General features: G+C 40.9%; 1 protein-coding gene across 2 annotated transcripts in view; it reads left to right on the top strand.

The window, feature by feature from the left end:
- Positions 1-22,563, top strand: part of jade2 (jade family PHD finger 2) — a 145,115-nt gene that overhangs the window by 67,938 nt on the left and 54,614 nt on the right. For both annotated transcript variants that reach the window (XM_043703453.1, XM_043703452.1), the window contains exon 7: positions 19,250-19,367. In XM_043703453.1, the coding sequence (XP_043559388.1) occupies positions 19,250-19,367 (118 nt within the window). The remainder of the gene's footprint in view (positions 1-19,249; positions 19,368-22,563) is intronic.

Genomic DNA, 22,563 nt, shown 5'->3' with positions numbered 1-22,563 from the left:
TGAATTATGTGCAGCTCTGGACTCATGGCGATGCATTGAAATATTCTCTGAGGCCACAGTGGTCAGTCCAGTAGCAGCCTCTGAAATATCACATTAAAATTAATTGTTCATTTAATACTGTAGACTGCACCCCAAACCCAAATTTATGAGTACTTGACTGGTTGGCAATCAACTGCAGGACCTTGAAGTGGGAAGTAATTTGTGAGACTGCATTTCGCCTTCATACCTGGGCAAGTGTTTGAAATTGAATCAGGCCAATTGAACAAAAACCTTCCTTCCCTATGGATAGTGTAGTTCTATCTGAAATGAGTTAAGCAGTCTTGAGCCAATTTTCAAAACGCATCTCCAACAGTCCAATGTTGAGGTTAATTTAGCAACATACTGCGAGGTGTGATGAGGATTCCATGTGCAGGCAACAAAATTGTTTAGCTGCTGTTTTTCTGTAGCTAGAGCTACATGCGTTACTACAGTAACAACTTACTACTTGCTTGTTCTTGCCTGTGAGTCTAATTATGTTGTTGATATCAATAACGTACTTATATACCTGAAACAAAGGTACAAAAAGGCTAAGTTAAGATATCAACAACATAATAAGACTCTCTGGAAATTTATGAACTAGCAAACTATCTAATTTCCCTCACGCTAACTATGACTCAACCAATACCCTCTTCTAATGTTGTATAATTCTGTGTCTGTTTTATCAAGGCTGTTTCTTATATCCTAGTTCCTGATATGTGCAAGACAAAATAAGTTTTTACTTCTTGTCTCATTCCAACAAAACCTAATATTTATACTATGCCTTAAGCTGCTTCACAGGAGTGTTAAAAGGTAAAGTTAGGTAGCCACCATAAGGTGATTTTGGAGCTTAAAGGAGAGAAAAGAGGTATTGAATCATTGATAGAATTCCAGAAACTCCATTGATAGAATTCCAGTCATCAATCATGAAGCAGTTAAAATATGGGATGCTCAAGAGGCCAAAAGTAAATGTGTGGATAGCCTGAGGTGTTGTCGGGCTGGAGATTCAAGATAGGGAAGATAGAGGTCATGAAGGATTTGTAAACAAGGATGCTTGACCTTGAAACAATGCAGATTTGCAAGAACAAGTGTGATAGGTGATCGGGACTTGGTGCAAGTTAGGACATTGGCTGCATGTGACTTCAAGTTTACAGAGAACAAAATGTGTAAGGCCAGACCGGAATGCCTTGGGATAGTCAGGTCCAGAGGTAACAAGTGCATCCATTATTGTTTCAACGTCAGAGAGAAGGGTGACATTGGGTGATCTTGAGGATGTAGAGAGAGGTGATATTAGTGATGGTAATCTGAAGCTCATCTCAAATATGACACCAAGCTCACAAACAGGAGAAAATGACTTCACTTTTCCCAATGACTAGTTGTGGGAGATTTCTTTCTATCCAGTACTGTGTGTTGGAGAAGCAGTCTGGAAATTTAGCGTGAGTTGAGAAATTGAGTGGTGACGATGAGGTGGAGTTGAATGTTGCTAGTGTCCACATGAAAATTAGTGCTTTGCTTCCAGTTAATATCGCTGAGAGGCAACATATTGATGAGCAATAGGAGGGAGAATCTTAGGAGTACCAGAGGTAACTATCTTGGAGCAAAATGAGAAGCTATGCGAGTGATGCTCTTGGTATGGTGAGATGGATAAAATAAAAGTAGGTGAGTATTGTCTCACCCAGTGAGCTGAAAGTGAGAGATCTTGAAAGAATGTGGTCAGGTCAATGGTTTGAGGCTTGCAGACTGGTCAAGATGGGTGCAGAATTGCTCATAAGGCCAGGAACCTTTGTCATAGTCACATAAGATGCCAGCGTTAAGCACATTAGGTGAAATTTGTATCTGCTGTTTGTGTGACAAGATCATATTTCTCATTACAAAATAAAGTCATGCAAGTCATCATTTTAAAAAAATACATTGATTTGAGATGGATTTCCATTGCTTAGAGCTACAACTCTTCAGCTACTTCTGCTGCTAGTGGGGTTCAGCTGTGAGTACAGCTTTGCTTAATTCTTGTTGTAAAATACTGAGGAAATTCTGCTTCAGTTTTCAAACGATAGTAAAAGTAATTATACTCAACAAGCCATAATACACTAAACTTGGGCTGAGCATTTAGTGACTTTTGTCAGAAACTGGTTTGTTCCTGAGCTTACCTGGATGCAGAGTAATATATAGTCATTTGATCATATAGAATTTAAGTACTATACACATTTTGTCAAAGCTTTTTGTCTTGCACTCATCAGGACAATTTGAAATACCAATGCAAAAAGAAACCTGACATTTATACTCCATGGGAAGAGAGTGCTGATTGTTTGGTAATTGAATCCTGATCCAAAAGGGCATTGTTGAGTGGAAGGATGGGTGTCAGATGAGGTTAACGTTTGAGCTGGTGAACTTTGGTAGGAAGGTTATTGTAACACAATATAAAATAGGGGATACAATTCTAAAGGGAGTGCAGAAGAAGAGACCTTCGTGTGTGGGATGATTTGGAGATGCCGGTGTTGGACTGGGGTGTACAAAGTTAAAAATGACACAACACCAGGTTATAGTCCAACAGGTTTAATTGGAAGCACTAGCTTTCGAAGCGCTGCTCCTTCATCATTTTTGCTATAAATTGTGTACTCCACAACCAACTGATGAAGGAGCGGCGCTTCGAAAGCTAGTGCTTCCAATTCAACCTGTTGGACTATAACCTGGTGTTGTGTGATTTTTAACTCCGTGTATGGGTGTACAGATCATCGAAGGTGGCAGGCCAGGTGGAGAAAGTAGTTAATAAATTATAGTGTCCTCAGCTTTGATTTTAGGGATATAGAGTACAAGAGCAAGGAAGTGATATTTTTACTTGTGTAAGACACTTGTTAGACCTCAGCTGGAGTATTGTGTACAGTTCAGTGCCACATTGGACAGAAGATGTGAATGCATTGGAGAGGGCACAGAGAAAATTTACTTGAATGGTTCCAAGAAAGAGAAACTTCATTTGAGAGGAGAGATTGAAGATGTTGGGACTAGCCTCTGTGAGCAGAAGGCTGAGAGGAGACTTGATCGAGGCTTTCAAAGTCATAAGCGGGCCGGGCAGAAGATGGAAAGAAGCTGTTCCATTCATACCTCAGCCACGGCTAGCAGAAGAAATTGGAAGCATAATAGATCAAAGGTGAAGGCCTATTAAGTTTCCAAAAAAGAATTAAAACTGAAAATTGGGAGGTGTTTAGAATTCTGCAGAGGAAAGCCAAAGAAAAGAGTAACAAAGGCAAAATGAGAGTAAGAAGCGAGAAATACATAACCCAATTATTAAAGCTGCAATCGGTGTGTAAAATGAAAGGGTTAGCAAAAACAAGTATGAGTCCAATTCATGCAGCATCGTGCAGTTTTGTAATGGAGACGAATGAAATGGCAGCAAAATTAAATAAATGCTTTGTATCTGTTTTCATGGAGGAAATACTAAACAAAAACAACAGAGAATCTGAGAACCAATATAATCAAGAAATTGCAAGATATTAACATTAGTTTAAAAAACAGTGGAAGAAAATAATGGGACTTGAAGTACATAATTCCCTTGGGCCTGATGATCTAGATCCCAGATTGTTCATATGGCTGTCGAGATAATAGATGGTGATCATCTTTCAAAATTCTTTAGGTACTGGAATGGTCCTCGAAAATTGGAAGTTGACAAATGTAACCCCAGTATTGAAGAAAGGAGGAGAAAAAAATTGAGAAAATTTTAGCATTTGTAATAAAGAACATAAGAGTAGCACATTTGGTCCTCATGTCTGTCCCACCATTCAGCAAGATCATGGCTGACCTGCTGCAGATGTCAGCTCAGTAATCCCTGATATTGCAAAAACCTAACTACCTCCACTTTAAATACTTGCAGTGATCCTGCCTCCACAATTCTCTGGCGTACAGAATTCAGACATTCATTGGCCTCAAGGTGAAGAAATTCCTTGATATCTAAGTTTTAAATGAATGTCCCCTTTTTCTGCAACTATGTTCCCTGATTCAAAGTTCCCCATTAATGGAATTATATTCTCAACATCTACCTTGTTCCCTCAGAATCTTGTATGTGTCAAGAAGGTCACTCATTCTTCTAAACTGTAATGAATAAATCCAACCTGGTTAGCGGTTCTTGAAAAATCAACTTCTTCATCCCTGGAATCAGCCGAGTGAGTCGGTTTTGAGTGGTTTCCAATGCCAGTGTAGTGCTTTTTAAATATGGGGACCAAACCATACATAGTACTGCAAGTGCTACCTCACCAACCTCTATACATTTGTGACAAGATTTCCCTATTTTAAAACTCCAATCCCCAAGCAATAAAGGCCAACATGCCATTTGATTACTTAATTACTTGGTGCACCTGACCTTTTTGTGTTTCATGCACAAGAACACCCAGGTCACTCTGCATTGCATTCTTTGATGTCTCTCTCTCTACATTTAAATAGCAGTCTGTCTTTCAATCTGGCGAAGGTGGGGCCTGCAGATGCTGGAGATCAGAGTCAAGAGTGTGGTGCTGAAAAAGCACAGCAGGTCAGGCAGCATCCGAGGAGCAGGAGAATCGACATTTTGGGCAAGAGCCCTTCATCAGGAATCAATTTCACCTCTTCCTATTATAGTGCCTGACCTCACATTTTACTACATTAAATTCTATCTGCCAAGTTTTTACTGATTCACTTGACCAACTTATATCCTCTTGTAAATTCCTGTGTCCTCATCATAACATTCCCTCCCTGTGTGTTTTGTATTATAAGCAAGTTTATGTTCTGAATTAATATGTCATGAATATAGTTGGGGAATAATTGAGGCCATGGGACTGTTCCTTTTAGCACTTCACTTGTCTCAACTTTCTGAATTGAAAACGACCAATTAATCTCAACTCTGTCTTCTGTGTGTTAACCAGTCCATACTAATATTTTACCCCCAATACTGTGAACCCCTCAACTGTGGAGTAAACTTTATGTTGTACATTATTGAATGCCAACTGAAAATGCAAATGCACATCTACCAGTTCTCTTTTAGCAACTGTGTTTGTTATCTCCTCAAAGAACTCTAGCAAATTTGTCAAACATAATTTCCCTTTCAGAAAATCATGTTAACTCTGTTTAATTCTGTTAAGCTTTTTTTAAATGCCCTGATTTTTCTTCCCTATGTGTGGACTGTAGCATTTTCCCAATGACATTTGATGTTAGGCTAACAGGCTCATAGTTTCCTGATTTGTGTCTCCCTCCTTTCTTGAACAGGTGGGTGGCACATTAGCACTTTTCCAAGCCACTGGAAAGCACCTGAAATTCTGAAATATTCTGGAGTTCTAGAATGTTGGCCCTTATTTCAAGGGATGTAAGAGTAGGGAAGTCTTACTGCAGCTGTACATGATGCTGGTCAGCCAACATCTGGATTACTGTGAATAGTTTTGGTCCCCATATTTAAGGAAAGATGTCATTTCATTGGAGGCCATTCAGAGAACATTCACTAGGATGATCCCTGCTGAAGGGGGATTGTGTTATGAGCAACGGCAAAACACGTTGAGACTTTTCTCGCTGGAATTTAGAAGAATGAGAGGTGATCTCATTGATACATTTAGGATTCTTAAGGGGCTTAACAGGGCAAATGCTGAGAGGTTGTTTCCCATTATGGGAGCATCTAGGACGAGTGATCATACTCTCAGAATAAAGGGCTGCCAGTTTAAGACTGAGACAGTGCCCAAGCGACAGAACCAGAACAAGTTAGAGACCCAAACCAACCATAAGGACTCCTGCCACCTGTAGCTATGCCTGAACAACATAACAGGGTACAGAAGGAAGCAGAGTGAGATGGTGGACAAAGATACGTCCCTCCCCGATGCGCTCAATGCCTTCTATGCTCGGTTCGAGCAGAATGCCAGCAGCACAGTGTCACTTGTCCCGACCGCCTGGATGCAATCGTTCCCTCAGTCACGGCTGTAGACATCAGATCAACTTCCCGAGAGTAAACCCGAAAAAAGCGATGGGCCTAGACACTGTATCCAGCCATCCACTTAGATCCTGTATGAACCAACTGGCGGAAGTATTCACTGACATCGTCAGCCTCTCCCTCCTACAAACTGAAGTCTCGACTGCTTCAAGAGAACCACCATATTCCCAGTACCAAAGATAGCACATGCAATGTGCCTTAATGAGTATCGCCCAGTGGCTCTGACCGCCATAATCATGAAGTGCCTAGAGAGGATGGTCATGGCCCACATCAACTCTAGCCTCCCAGCCTGCCTTGATCCACTGAAATTTGCCTACCGAGGTAACAGGTCCACAACAGACGCCATTTCCCCAGCCTTGCACTCATCTCTGAAACATCTGGACAACAAGGTCACCTACGTCAGAATACTAATCAACTACAACTCCACCTTTAACACCACTATCCCCTCCAGACTGCTCTCAAAACTCCAAAACCTAGGTCAAGGCATCGCCCTCTACAACTGGATCCTCCGCTTCCTGACCTACAGACTGCAATCAGTGAAGATAGAAAACTGCACCTCCTCCACGATAGCAGTCAAAAAAGGGAGCCCTCCTTGAGTGCATTCTCAGCCCCCTACGGTACCCCCTGTACACTCACAACTGTATAGCTAAATTCTGAAGGAATGCCATCCACAAATTTGCTGACAATACCGCCATGGTAGGGCACATATCAAACAATGATGAGTCAGAATTCAGAAAGGAGATAAAGGGCTTGGTGATGTGGTGCAATGATGATGCCTCTCAATGTCAGCAAAACTAAAGAACCGATAATTGACTTTAGAAAGAAAGTAGAATACATCCCTTATCTATGTCAATGGATTGGAGGTTATGAAGGTTGAGAGCTTCAAGTTCCTAGGAGTGACGAAAATCAACAACCTGGACTTCCCACGTAGATGTAACAGTCAAGAAGGCACAACTACATGTGCCTCTTCTTCCTCGTGCAGCTCAGGAACTTTGGCATGTCCATAAGAACCCTCACCAACGTTTACAAATGCACCATAGAAAGCCAAATGTCCCGGTGCAAAACAGTCCTGTATGGCAACAGCTCTGCCCAGGACCGTAAGAAACTACAGAAGGTTGTGTGCACAACCCAGACCATCACAGAATTGAACCTCCCATCCATGGACTGCATTTACATCTTTCTTGCCACAAAAGGCTGCCAACGTCATCAAAGATCCATTCAACCCTGGTAATGCTCTCCTACAACCTCTTCAGTTAGGCAGAAGATACAGAAGTTTGAACACGCAGCAGAACGTTCAAGAACAGCTTCTTCCCGGTGGTTTTTAGGCTGATGAATGGACTCTCTCACTTCAAATATTGTTGATCTTGTTAATGTAGTTCTTGTCTTGCACCTGTCCTGTGCAGTCTAACGTGTAGCCTCACTCTGTCCAAGTATTGTTTTCACCAAGTGATCTGTATTTTCTTGCTTACTATGATCTGCCTGTACTGCTCCAACAAAGCTTTTCACTGTACTTAGGTACACGTGACAATAATCATATCATCATCATCAAATCAAATTTCTTTTCTTCAAATGGTTGTGAGTCCTTGGAGCTCCTTGCCACAGAGAGCAGTGGGGTTAGAGTTCTTGTGTAAATTTAAGACTAAGATAAATAGATTCTTGACCAGGAGGGGAATCAAGGATTGCAGGGAAAGAGGAAGAAGCAGTAATGCAAAGACAAGAACAAACAGCCCTATCAACCATCAAACCAAAAATCTGGGTCCGCTACATAGATGACACCTTTATCACCACAAAACGAAACAAGATAGAAGAGACATTTAACATCATCAACAACACCCTCACAGGCATAAAGTTCACCAAGGAGGAAGAAACCGACAACAAACTCGCATTCCTGGACGTCACAGTCGAAAGAAAGGACAAAGAAGAACTACAAACCTGCATATATGGAAAATTGACAAACACTGACCAAATACTTAACTACACCAGCAACCATCCCAACACACACAAATAAGCTGTATCAGAACACTACTCCAATGAGCCACCACACACTGCAGCACAGACAAACTTCGGAAAACAGAGGAGAACCACCTATACAACGCATTCAAGAAAAACGGATACTCAAATAACACAGTGCGCAGATTCCTCAAGAACAAACCATGACAAGCAGACCAAACACAGCCAGAAACCCTAACCACTTTACCATACATCAAAGAAGTTTCAGAAATGACAGCCAGACTACTAAGACCCTTTGGAATCTTAGTAGCACACAAACCCACCAACACACTCAAACAAAAAATTAACAAACTTAAAAGACCCAGTACAACCCATGGACAAAATCAACGTCATCTACAAAATTCCATGCAAGGACTGCCACAAACACTACATAGGATACATGAACACCAGCTAGCCACAAAAAAGACACGACCCTCTCTCCCTCATAGCCCTACACACAGATGAAAGAAACCACCATTTCGACTGGGACAACACATCTATCCTGGGACAGGCTAAGCAAAGACATGCCAGAGAATTCCTAGAGGCCTGGCACTCCAACCACAATACCATAAACAAACACATAGATCTAGATGCCATCTATCAACCCCTCAGAAAACGAACAGGAAATGACATTACCACAAACTCCAAGAACACCATCCAGGAGAAAGATATAAATAGAAAGCAGGAGACAACAGCTTCGCTTCAATTGGAGGTCGCCACTGATGATTTTACCTAGCCAGGTAATGAAATGTCTGGATATCAAACCTACAGCTCAACAAGCAAACCTACATCCTAAAAGAGGAAGAAAGTTGACGTGAGGAATGTCAAATCAGCCATGATCCTATTGAAGAGCGGAGCAGGTTCGATTAGCTAAATGGCCTTTCCCTGTTTCTTATGGTCTTATTCCAACTAATGCCCTCCAGTTTCTCAGTAGCAACTTCTTTTAAAGTCTTGGATGCAGGCCATCAGGTCCTAGCAACTTGTATGCTTTTAGTCTTATTAAACTGTCAAATACTTTGTCCTTCATGACAGAAACTGTAACAAGCTCATTCTGCCCATGAACACCTTGCTTATCTGATATCTTTGGATGTAAACATTTTCCACTATGAAGATTGTTGCAAAATTATGATTTAAATTATCTGCCATTTCCCTGTTTCTTGGTGTAAGTTCCTCACCCAAATCATCCAAGGGTCCCATACTTAGTTTAGCTACTTTTTTTTAATAAACCTATAGAGATTCTTGGTGTTTGATTTTAGATTTTTTGCCAATTTACTTTCATTACCAATTTTCTCCCTCTTTATAAGCTTTTTAATTAACTACTGCTTGTTCCTGAAAAGAAATTCAGAATCCTCTGATATAGCCATTAGCTTTCACCACTGCATATGGCTAAGTTTTTGATTGGATACTCTCCTTGATTACCTTTGTTAACCATGGGCGCTTCATCTTTCTCACTTAACCCTTTTTGACCAAAATAAACTTTTGCTGACCTTTTTGAAATATCTGCTTAATTTTCTACCATTGCTCAACCACTGCCTTTCCCATTAGTCTATTTTCCCAGCCCACTTTGGACAACTTCTCCTTCGTAGCTCTGCATTCCTCAAACTGAATTTGAAATTCTACTATGTTGCAATTGTTACCCCCTTGAGATCTCGAATTAATCTTACAACTTGCCAGATCTAAATTAGTCTGTACCTGGGTGAGTTCTGTAACATATGTCTTATGAAGCAATCCTTGATGAATTCTAGAGTTTCATTTTCAACATCACCCTTGCCCATCTGATTTGTCCATGACAATTGTAGTGCCTTTCTCATGTGCCTCCGTCATTGGCCAATTTATACTTTGCCCTACAATGATGCAACTGAATGGAGGCCTATAGATGACTCCCACTGTGGACTTCCTTCCCTTGCATTTCTTGCTTCCACCCAAACTGATTCCATGTCACGATCTCTTGCATTTTATCAATACTCATCATTGTACCAAATATCCTTTATTAACAAAGCTACCCCATCTTCTTTCCCTTATTGCCGACACTTGAACATCCAGAGTATGAGTGTTGCTGGAAAATCTCAGAAGGTCTGGCAGCATAGAACATAGAACATAGAAGAATACAGCGCAGTACAGGCCCTTGGGCCCTCGATGTTGCGCCGATCCAAGCCCACCTAAACTACACTAACCCACTATCCTCCATATACCTATCCAATGCCCTCTTAAATGCCCATAAAGAGGGAGAGTCCACCACTGTTACTGGCAGGGCATTCCAGGGCATTTGTAGAGAGAAATCAGAGTTAACGTTTTGGGGTCCAGTGATCCTTTCTCAGATCAGGTGGCAGCTGGGAAAAAGTTGTTATTTATGGTGGAGGGTAAGGAGTAAATGATAGATAAGAGGTAGAGCCCAAAGAGAGAGAAGAACAGTTGGACAGACAAAGGAGTGGATAATGGTCAGCCTGAGAAAATTAATGGCTGCTAATTGGGACTATTAGTGGCTCACAATGGGTATTGATAACAAAGCCTGGTGTGTGGGGGTTGGGGTAAGGACATGGCAGAAGGTATATCAAGCCCTAAAATTGTTGAACGTGATATTGTGTTCACAACACTGTCAATTTCCCAAGCAGAAAATGAGGTGCTGTTCTTCTAGCTTGCACTGAGTTTTGCTGAAGCACTGCAGCAAGCCTGAGACAGAGATGTTGGCCAGGGAACAAGGTGGTGTATTGAAGTGGCAAGCAATTCCCATGAGTATTGAATTCCCAGTTTTGGCCACCCTGTAACTATGTCTCTATATTAGCTGTCTAATCATATTTATTTATTTCTGTTTGTGGCATCACCTCATCTCCCCTATTACAAATAGGGTCACATAGCATGAAAACAGACACTTTGGTCCAACTCGTCCATGCCGACCAGATATCCCAACCTAATCTAGTGCCAGCACCCGCCCCATATCCCTCCAAACCCTTCCTATTCATATTCCCATCCAGATGCCTTTTAAATGTTGCAATTGTACTAGCCTCCACCACTTCCTCTGGCAGCTCATTCCATACACGTACGACCCTCTACGTGAAAACGTTGCCCTAAGGTCTCTTTTATATCTTTCACCTCTCACCCTAAATCTATGCCCTCTAGTTCTGGAGTACCCCACCCCAGGGAAAATACTTTGTCTATTTATCCTATCCATGCCCCTCATGATTTTATAAACCTCTATCAGGTCACCCCTCAGTCTCCGAAGCTGCAGTGAAATCAGCTCCAGCCTTTTCAATCTCTTCCTATATTTCAAATCCTCCAACCCTGGCAACATCCTTGTAAATCTTTTCTGAACCCTTTCACAATATCCTTCCGATAGAAAAGAGATCAGAATTGCACGCAATATTCCAACAATGGCCTAACCAATGTCCTCTACAGCTGCAACATAACCTTCCAACTCCTGTACTCAATACTCTGATCAATAAAGGAAAGCATACTAAACGCCTTCTTCACTATCCTATCTACCTGCAACTCCACTTTCAAGGAGCTATGAACCTGCAATCCAAGGTCTCTTTGTTCAGCATCACTCCCTATGACCTTACCATTAAGAGTATAAGTCCTGCTAAGATTTGCTTTCCCAAAATGCAGCACCTCACATTTATCTGAATTAAACTCCATATGCCACTTCTCAGCCCACTGGCCCATCTAATCAAGATCCCATCGTAATCTGAGGTAAACTTCTTCACTGCCCACTACACCTCCAATTTTGTTGTCACCTGCAATTTTACCAACTGTACCTCTTATGCTCCCATCCAAATCATTTATATGAATGACGAAAAGTAGAGGACCCAGCACGGATCCTTGTGGCACTCCACTGGTTACAGGCCTCTAGTCTGAAAACCAACCCTCCACCACCACACTCTGTCTTCTACCTTTGAGCCAGTTCTGTATCCAAATGGCTAGTTCTTACTGTGTTCTGTGAGATCTAACCTTGCTCACCAGTCTCCCATGGGGAACCTTGTTGAAAGCCTTACTGAAGTCCATATAGATCACGTCCACCACTCTGCCCTTAACAATCCTGTTTGTTACTTATTGAAAAAACTCAATCAAATTTGTGAGACATGATCTCCCACACACAAAGCCATGTTGACTATCCCTAATCAGTCCTTGCCTTTCCAAATACATGTATATCCTGTCCCTCAGGATTCCCTCCAACAATTTGCCCACCACCAAGGTCAGGCTCACTGGTCTATAGTGGCTTGTCCTAATCACCCTTCTTAAACAGTGGCACCACGTTAGCCAACCTCTAGCCTTCCGGCACCTCACCTGTGACATCGATGATACAAATATCTCAGCAAGAGGCCCAGCAATCACTTCTCTAGCTTCCCACAGAGTTCTTGGGTACACCTGATCAGGTCTTGGGGATTTATCCATTTTTATGCATTTCAAGACATCCAGCACTTCCTCCTCTGTAATATGGACATTTTGCAACATGTCACCATCTATTTCCCTACATTCTATATCTTCCATGTCTTTTTCCACCGTAAACACTGATGCAAAATACTAATTTAGTATCTCCCCATCCCCTGCGGCTCCACACAAAGGCCGCCTTGCTGATTTTTGACTGGCTGAAAATGTGTTGCTGGAAAAGCGCAGCAGGTCAGGCAGCATCCAGGGAACAGGAGAATCGACGTTTCGGGCATAAGCCCTTCTTCAGGAATCGGCCCTATTCTCTCCCTCGTTACCCTTTTGTCCTTAATGTACTTGTAAAAGCCCTTTGGTTTCTTCTTAACTCTATTTGCCAAATCTATTTCATGTCCCCTTTTTGCCCTCCTGATTTCCCTCTTCAGCATACTCCTACTGCCTTTATACTCTTCTAAGGATTCATTCGATCTATTTTGTCTATATCTGACATATGCTTCCTTCTTTTTCTTAACCAAACGCTCAATTTCTTTTGTCATCCAGCATTTCCTACATCTACCAGCCTTTCCTTTCACCCTGACAGGAATACATTGTCTCTGAACTCACATTATCTCATTTCCGAAGGTTTCCCATTTTCCATCTGCCCCCAATCAGCTTTTGAAAGTACTTGCCTAATATAGTCAAAATTGGCCTTTCTCCAATTTAAAACTTCAACTTTTAGATTTGGTCTATCCTTTTCCACCACTATTTTAACACTAATAGAATAATGGTTACTGGTCCCAAAGTGCTCTCCCACTGACACCTCAGCCACCTGCCCTGCCTTATTTCCCAAGTGCAGGTCAAGTTTTGCCCTTCTCTAGTAGATACATATGTGTGCTCAGATGAAGACTTAAACGTTGATTTTTTTTTAGCGTTATTACTCTGTGCTTCTAATTTGTGCTGCATTTTTCTACATAGATTTTCTACCCCTTTCTGTCACTTGCACCTCTACTTTCTCATTTCTTTCTGGCTTTTTAAGCATCCCTTCAATTGAAACCATAACTCCCCACCCAGTGATTAATTTAAAACCCTATCTACAACCCCAGTAATACTATTTACCAGGACACAGGTCCCAGCATGATTGAAATGAAGCCCATCCCAATGGAACAGTTCTGTCCTTCCCCAATCAGTATTTGTGCCAGTCTCCATGATTTGGAACCTCTTTCTCCCACATCAATTTTTGACCCATGCATTTACCTCATTAATTTTACTTCCCCTATACCAATTTACATGTGGCAATTAAGAGTAAACCACATATCCATGGGTTTGGAGTCACATGTATGCCAGAGAAGGTAAGGATGGCAGTTTCCTTCCCTGAATGTGAACCAGATAGATTTTTTCAATGGAGTTATGGTTATCGGTAGACTCTCAATTCCAGATTTTTTTAAAATTCAAACTCTGCTGTGCTGGGATTTGAACTCTGGTCCCCAGAACATTACTATGTTTCTGGATTACCACTATGCTATCCCCTCCCCTATATTCTCTGGGGTTTAGGAGAATGGAAGGTGATCTCATTCAAGTCCATTCAATTCTTACATTGTTTCCAGTAAAATTCTTCACCTATCTGAAGTAGAAAGGATATTTCCTATGGCCGAAATGTCTGGAACTAGGAGACACAGTCTCAAAATAAGGAGCAAATTTAGGACTGAAATCAGGAGGAATTTCTTCAGTTTGAGTGCAGCAAATCTTTGGAATTCTCTGTTGCAGAGGTCTGTGGGGCTCAATTTTTTTTAGTTACTCATGGGATGTGGGCCAGCATTTATTGCCATTCCTAACAGCCCTTAAGATAGTGATGGGGAGCTGCCTTCTTGAATTGCTACAATCCATTTGGTGTAGCTAGACTCATAATGTTGTTAGGGAGGAAGGTCCAGGACTTTGACTCTGGTCTGTACTTTTGGCCACAGTACTTACATAAACAGTTCAGTCTCTGATTGGTGGTAACCTCCAGAATGTTGATACTGCAGTATTTTGTGATGATGGTGCCATTGGATATAAAGGAGCAATGGCTAGATTTTCTTTTCTCATTGCCCATGGGTATTTGGACATAGACTGCTTCAGTGTCTGAGCAGTCATGAATGCTGCTGAACATTTTGCAATCACTAACAAACAACCTTCCTTCTGACTTTATATGGAAGGAAGGTCACTGGTGAAGCGGTTGAAGATGGTTGAGCCAAAGACCCTACCCTGAAGAACTCGTATGGGAGATGTCCTGGAGCTGAGATGATTGACCTTCAACCACCACAACCATGTTCCTTAGTGCTAGGTGTGACTCCAGCCAGCAGAGAGCTTTGTCCCTGATTCCTCATTGAGTCCAGTTTGGTGTCACTTTCGGTTAAGGGCAGTCACATTTCCCTTCTCTCTGGAATTCAACTTTTCTTGTCTATATGTTTGAACCACTGCTATAAGTGAAGTCAGGAACCCAAACCTCTGGCAGAACCTGAACTGACTGTCAATAACACTGTTGGTGAAACTTTCTATCACTTGGCTGATTCTTGAGAGTAGACTGAATGTGCTGAAAATTAGCTAGGTTGAAGTTGTCCTCCTTGTTGTGTCCAGGCCATTTTTGAAAAAAATTATTCACAGGATTTAGAGTTACTGGCTAGGCGAGCATTTATTGCCCAGAGGACACTTAAGAATCAACCACCTTGCTTTGAGTCTGGGAAGACAAGTCGGTTAGACCATGTAACAACAGCAGTTTCCTTCCCTAAAGAGCATTAGTGAATCACATTTTCTTTTCCCCAATAATTGGCAGTAGCGTCATGGCCATCTTTTAAATCCAGATTCTCTTTTTTAACTCAAATTCCCCACCTGCAGGATTCAAATTCGGGTCCCTCGAACATTAACTGGGTCATGGAGTCATAGAGATGTACAGCATGGAAACAGACCCTTCTGTCCAACACATTGATGCTGACCAGATATCCTGACTAATCCCGTCCCATTTGCCAGCATTTGGCCCATATCCCTCTAAACCTTTCATATTCACATTTAAATTTTGTAATTGTACCAACCTCCACCACTTCCTCTGGCAGCTCTTTCCATACACGCACCATCTCTGGATTAATAGTCTAGTGATAATACGACTAAGCCATCACTACTCCCTGTCACCTGGCAGTTTTGCACATGGGTAGATGCCAGTGTTGTAGCTATAATGGAACAGTTTGATTAGGGGTGTGGTAAGTTCTGAAGCACAAGTCCTCAGTACTATTGCCAGAATGTTGTGAGGTCCTCTAACCTTTGCAGAACCCACTCTCTTCAATCTTTTCTTGATATCATGTGGAGTGATAGTGGTATGTCAAGACTGTGATCAATAGATGTCTCCATGTTATGGGCAAAGTCGAAGAAAATGGTGTTGTGGTAGTAGGTCAGCAAAATCTCATTCAGTGGCAGTAAGGGCTGAATGGCCTACTCCTGTTTCTAATTCTTATGGTCCTATAATGTGCAAGGAATGTGTCATTCTTTCAGCTATTAACTGGTTCTTCAACTTCCTTTTAAAAGTGAATTTCTACGGAGCTCACAACTGCAGAAACATACAAGTAACAGCCTGGTGATTTTATAGCACGAGCCACCAGAGTTTATGGATCGTGGCACCAACCACTATCGTCTGATACTATCTCCTTTAAGACTCAGCCCTGTTCACCAGATTTATCACCATCTTTTAAAACTGACCATGCAAATTACATTTTTCTTTCTGATTGATACCACTGATGAACAGAGTTTGCACATCACTACCACCTTGTCAAGGGCAACTAGGGACAAGCAATAAATGTGGCCAGCTCGCGTCCCATGAACGAATAAAATGAAATTGTTGCGATTGAGGTTTCGGAAATGCACTAGTTCATCTTCTCCTCTGGTCACAACATAAATTCAAATGCTTTACCTAGTTACCAATATGACCAATACTTTGTATTAAAATAAAAAAAAATCCATCAGCTTTCTCCACTGCATCCTTTTAGTGACCATTGTTTATAAAACAGGTTCAAATATTTTCTTAGTCTTTTCCAATGAATCACTGTCCTTGATCCTTTAAACATGACTCCTCAAAAAAAATTAATGCTGAAGTGACTTCACAACAAATTTCATAATAATGTCAGATACTTATAAATCCTGCTGTTCTGAAATTAGTGTTGCTGAATTAATGTTAATTATGATGTAACAGGTTTTCTTTTTATTCCACATGTTACTTACTTATAGCAATTGTTTTACATTATTAAATAGCTGTATGCTGTTAGAACTTGTATCAAGTCTTTGTTAAACATTGAACAATGCTTTATAATACAGGTGGCATTGAACCCATACATTGTGATTAGAGTACTTTCTAATTTATTTCCTTTTCTGCTGTCCCTTCCTCCAATATTTCATTTTGCTGAACTTTACCAGTTATGAGGACCTGTTTCTAAAATTCTAGCTGTACCAGTTCTATATTAGGAACCAAGGAGCAGTCAACTGTGTTCTGACACATGAGCTATTCTGAAAGATCTGAGAGTTGCTGACCTCTGTCTGTGTTTGTGAGAAAGTCGACAGTCAGGCATACATCTGCGGAGTGCATTGGGGGAACCAGAGAAAGGATTGAATTGTGTACCTTTTTATTGAGCATGCTGAAGAAACCAGGGAGCTACCAACAAGTTTGACTGCAGTTGGTGCCTGATCAATGTAATTAGTAAATAAGAGAGGTGATGCTATTTATCAAGAAAACAGAGTCTCCTGCCTAATGGGAATATTGCAAGTAATTTTCATTTTAGGTGTGACTAGAAGATTGCCAGTAGTGGATAAACGGTTTGTTATTCACCCAACCAAACTTGCCTCTTTATTGACCTCAACAGAATGTATTATGAAGTGGAATGTTGATCTGCAGCCAAAGTGAAATGCACCTGCATTGTCTGCTTTAGTGCTTCCCTCTGGTTTTAGTAGATCCAATATATTTATTTCTGAGTGTCAACAATAAACCATTCCTGAATACAACCTGATTGTACTGGAGAAATTCCCTAACTAGTCTATGGCATACTGAAGCGCAGGAGCTGATGAAGGATATTGTGTTCAAGTAAGAAAGTATAAAACTTTTCGAGTTTGTGTCAATAAAGTAGGTGAAAGTACATCACATTGAATGTATAATTCCTTTATCATTGGTAAGTATGACTGATCTTTAGTTATTACTGGTGCCATTTCATTATGTTATGTATCAAGAGGTCACAGAATTCCTCAGAATAAATCTTTTCTAATTAATCTGTTCAGGGATTATTACAAACCTCTGGGGCAGGTGGGACTCAAAATCTGGGCCCCGGCTCAGAGATAGGGACACTGCCACTGTGCCACAAGCACCCTAGCAGTTTCACAAGTTTTTTTAAAATTTGACTTATTTTTCTATTCAACCTGTTCAGGGATGTTATTACACACTTTTGGAGCAGGAGGGACTGGAACCTGGGTCTCTTAGTCCAGGGGCAGGGACACTACCACAAGAGGGCCCTCAGTTTCTCAGGATAGTGTCCTATGCACAATTATTTTCAGCTGTTTTTGACATGGCCTTTCCTCTGTTATAAACTCAAAAATAGGAATGATCACTAATGATTGCACAGAATGCAATTCCTGAGATAATGAGGATGAAAACCTAGACAAGGTCAGCCACAGCTTGTGATGATAAGTAGTAAATAAAATTCCTGTCACCCAAATGCCAGGCTATGACCAGGGAGTCTGAGCAACCTATTTGGACATACCATGGCGTTATCATTTCCAAGTATCTAACATCAATATCCGGGTTAATTGCCATTAACCAAACATTGAACTGGACCAGCTAAATAATATTTTGGCTGCAAGAGCAAATTGGAGGCTGGATGTTCTGTAGATACTCATCTCCTGTTTCACCAAAGACAGCTATCATTGACAAAGCACAAATTAGGAGTTGTGATAGAATGTTGTCCACTTGCCTTGTTAAGTACAGCTCCATAAATACTTGGGATGTTTGACACTATCCAAGGCAAAGCTGCCTGTCCATTTGAAATCCACTACTTGAGCCAGTCTTTCCCTCGACCATTGGTGCTGACATGTGTCCCATCTAACAGATGCAAGTCAACAAAGCTTCGTCAGTAGCACCTTCTAAGCCCTCAACCTCAACCACCCAGAAGGATAATAGCAGCAGGTTTATGAGAATACCACTGTCTGCACGTTCCCCTCAAAGTCACAGATTTTCTTTCTTTGGAAAGATCATGTCATTCCTTCGTCATGACTGGCCAATATTGTATGCAACTCCCTATTCAGTAGTACTGTAGTTCTCTTGACAGGGAGGCGGTGGCCTAGCAGTGTTAATGCTGGACTGTTAATCCAAAGACCCAGGTAATGTTCTGGGGAGCTGGTTTCGAAATTAAACATGCCCAAAATGGAGGAATTTCATTATCCCACTGAATACAGAATTCATCAGCAAATGAGAACTGACACTCCCTTCCACCCAGTAGTCCTGTTTAAAACAAGGCAAAGCTCTGTTAATGAGGGCTGTGATTGTAATGGTTATTTTAGATATCACTTTTCAATCCATTTATCTTTCTTATGATAATGTTTTCCCAATACCTTCCCATATGAATGCTCCTGTTCTAGCAACTGACACAATACCAAATCTGTCACATCAGTATCATATATTTACTTGGGACATGAAGTCAGACTATTGGTCAGTTCGGACTTTTCATGTGATGTAACTGTCTGAACCGTTTTGGAAAGATTTTCTGTATCACTCCCTGACCGGTTGATCAATTCTGCAGACCTTTTGGCTTGGTGGTCCGTTGGGTGTTTACTAATGTGGAATCAAATTGGCTGTCCCGTAGAAGGCTGATTACTGACACTGAATTGATTGTATTTTGATATATTCCCATGTAAATATCCAGAAGGGCAATAATGTGCTTGTTTTAACAGGTTAGGAATTTGTGCTACATGGTGACGCGGAGAGAGAAAATGAAACAATCAGTCTGTAGACTTCAGGAGCAAATATTTCACCATCAGACCAAACTGATAGAAGAAGATCTACATCGAGGTAAGGCTTTGCTGAATTCAAGTAGTTTTGTTTTATATGAATCCTCTTTTCTCAGCTGACAGCCTCTCCGTTGGCCTCAAACTTTATGGATATTTGGTTATAATGTTATAGACAGAAAACAGCTGCTCATCATACAAACGGTCTGCTTTTATTTCCATTTAATCAAATACTTTTGAAGTGTAATCACTTAATATTTAGGCAAACACAGCATCTAATTTCCACATATCAAGGCTCCACAAATAGTTTGTCACCTTACAATGATCAGGATAACCCGCAAGAATACAAATTCAAGAGGAAAACCAACATTTAAACTGCATGAGAGTGCTAATCGTTTGGCAAGTGGGCATGGATTGATAATGGCACTGCCATGGGGAAAATGTTTATTTTCAACAGCACTCAAAATAATTTTCATTGCGCCTTGTGTCCCTGACATTTTTGTTCTACGATTTGACTGAGATTAAAGCATTGAAATCCAAATGGGAGTATATCAAACTGTTGAAATATGATTTAATGGAATGTCCCATTATCAATGTGGTGAGGTGAAAATTTCAAACAAGTGAACATTATATGCTAACAACCTGTGCCAGTAAAGAACTAAATCCGAATGCACAGCTTCTTTGAGTGAACATTCACAATATATATATAGGGCATAATCTCAAAGGAAGGAATGTGTACAGTGTAACATGAACTGACAGTAATTGGAAAAGATTGGGCAGAATTTTAGCTTGAATTTCAGTGTCATTTCTTAATTTGAAATGAAATATTCCTCTCAGTATTTCATCCTAAAATTTATTCACTGGTGACTCCCTTGCTATTTTTATGTAACAGTGGATAAATAAAGCTTGCATTTCTATAACAGTAAGTTGTTCCCACAAGATCAATTATTTTTAAAGTACAATCCAAGTATATGTTGCAGCTATTTCCCTGTAGCTACATCCTATAAGTTGCATGAAACTATTTAGTTGATTTGTTTCAGTGGTATTAGCTGAGTAATGAACGTTGTCTGTGACCCCAGGAGAATCTCTGCTTTTCTTCAAAAATATGTGCTGAGATGTAGATGAGCAGAGAGAATTAAGGGTCCAAGAATAGAAACCTTTGAAAACTAAATGGTGGATTTACAAAAAAATTAAAGACTAATGGAATCCTGGATAACTCAATAGAGACTGGAATAAAAAGAGTTGGAAGTTATGTTTCAACAGAGAGCCATCAATTGAGATCCCCATCTGGAATCTATCCTGAGCGCCCTTCCAGAGGGACGATATGATGGCCTTGAATTGGGTGCAACCCACAGACTCACAGAAGTGTGATAGCAGAGAGGAGGCCATTTGGTCCTTCATGTCTGCACCAGCTTTCCAAACAAGCACTGTGACTAAGTGCCATTCTCTTGTCTTTTCCCTTGTGTCTGTTTAAATAACCATCCAACACCCTTTTTCTCGATGGAACCTGCCTTCAGCACAGTACATTCCAGATTTACCAAAATGGTATTACAGCTATAGGATTAAATTATCAGGACAAGTTGCACAGACCTGTAGTCCCATAGATATAGAACATTAACGTGTGAGCTAAGTGTTTAAATAGCTCCAATGTTTTAATGGGGTAAATAGGGAAAATCTATTTCCCTTCATAGAATAACCCGAAACAAGGGTGCATCATGTGGACAAAAAATACTCTTAAGGAGTGATGCCAGGAAGCACGTCTTTCCACAATGAACATCTAGAAGTTATCTCCACAATCCTACTGGGGTTAAAAAAAAATGCATGCTGAACCAAGACTGACTGAAACTTTCAAAATAAAGGTTGTTAGTTGGGGTATTGCCCGTTAGTAAAACAAGAAATGTAGCTGAAATTAAGATATATAGATCAGTCAGGACTAATTGAATATTGTAGTGGACAAGCATGAAGAGCTGAATGGCCTCTTCTCTGTTCATTGGGATTGATCCTATCCTCCAGAACAGACAGAGGTTTATGTCTCATAAGGAGAACTGTGTCCCTGGCAATCCTGCAGGTAGCTCAATGTTGCAATGGACTGTAATCTTCGCTTCTGAGCTCAAACCTTGATTGCTCAATATTCTGATTAGTTAAACATAAATAAACAAATTTAACAGCTGAAAATATGTTGCTGGAAAAGTGCAGCAGGTCAGGCAGCATCCAAGGAGCAGGAGAATCGACGTTTCGGGCATGTGGTTGGAGGGTTCCTAGGCGGAAGATGAAGCGCTCTTCCTCCAGCTGTCGTGTTGTTACACATTTTCAGCTCTGATCTCCAGCATCTGCAGCCCTCACTTTCTCCCAAACAAATTTAACAGGTTGTTTATCTCATTGCAATATTTTGGACATTGTTAGAAATTTGTTAGCCAATAGAATTTTTGCACACAACATGAAGGTGCACAGCATTTTGAGCCATCTTGATGTTATATTTATACCAAAATAGAACAAAATAACTGGTAGTTTAAATGTAGCAATAACTTTAGTTGTGAAGAGGCTCAAGCCAGCTTCATTTGTTCAGACATTCTTTATCACGAGCTCATTTTAACAGTGGGATAACAAGTTGTTTCTTATGTTATATATTTACTTCTCTGCTGGTATTTCAGATATAAGTCACCCCCTTTGTCTGTTGTCTTGTTTTAGGTAGTCTGTTGTTCACAAACAGTCATTTGCTGCTTTTCCTTTATTTGTTCAGTTGGGCACAACTGGCAAGGTCAGCATTTATGACCCATCGTTAAACCCTACTTCCCTCAGGACGTCATTCTGCCTGAGAACTGAGACAGTAACTTTCAACTCTCAGAATGCATGCATACATTGCAGTCAACCTCCATTCTTATCCTCTTAATTTCCACACTACGGCAACAACTTGCATTATTTAAGTTTTTGGAGAATGATTCTACGAAGAGGTACAGGACCATCATGAAACCAAATTTAACACCATACTGGATATGATATAAGTACTAGGTAAAAACAATGACTGCAGATGCTGGAAACCAGATTCTGGAATGGAGTCGTGCTGGAAAAGCACAGCAGTTAAGGCAGCATCCGAGGAGCAGGAAAGTCGACTTTTCGGGCAAAAGCCCTTCATCAGGAATACAGGCAGAGTGCCTGAAGGATGGAGAGATAAATGAGAGGAGGGTGGGGATGGGGAGAAAGTAGCATAGAGTACAATACGTGAGTGGGGGAGGGGATGAAGGTGATAGGTCAGGGAGGAG

The sequence above is a fragment of the Chiloscyllium plagiosum genome, chromosome 14 (genome assembly GCF_004010195.1).
Source record: "Chiloscyllium plagiosum isolate BGI_BamShark_2017 chromosome 14, ASM401019v2, whole genome shotgun sequence".
NCBI lineage: Eukaryota > Metazoa > Chordata > Chondrichthyes > Orectolobiformes > Hemiscylliidae > Chiloscyllium > Chiloscyllium plagiosum.
Note: the sequence above shows the minus strand (reverse complement) of the source record. Positions and strands in the feature narration are given on the sequence as shown.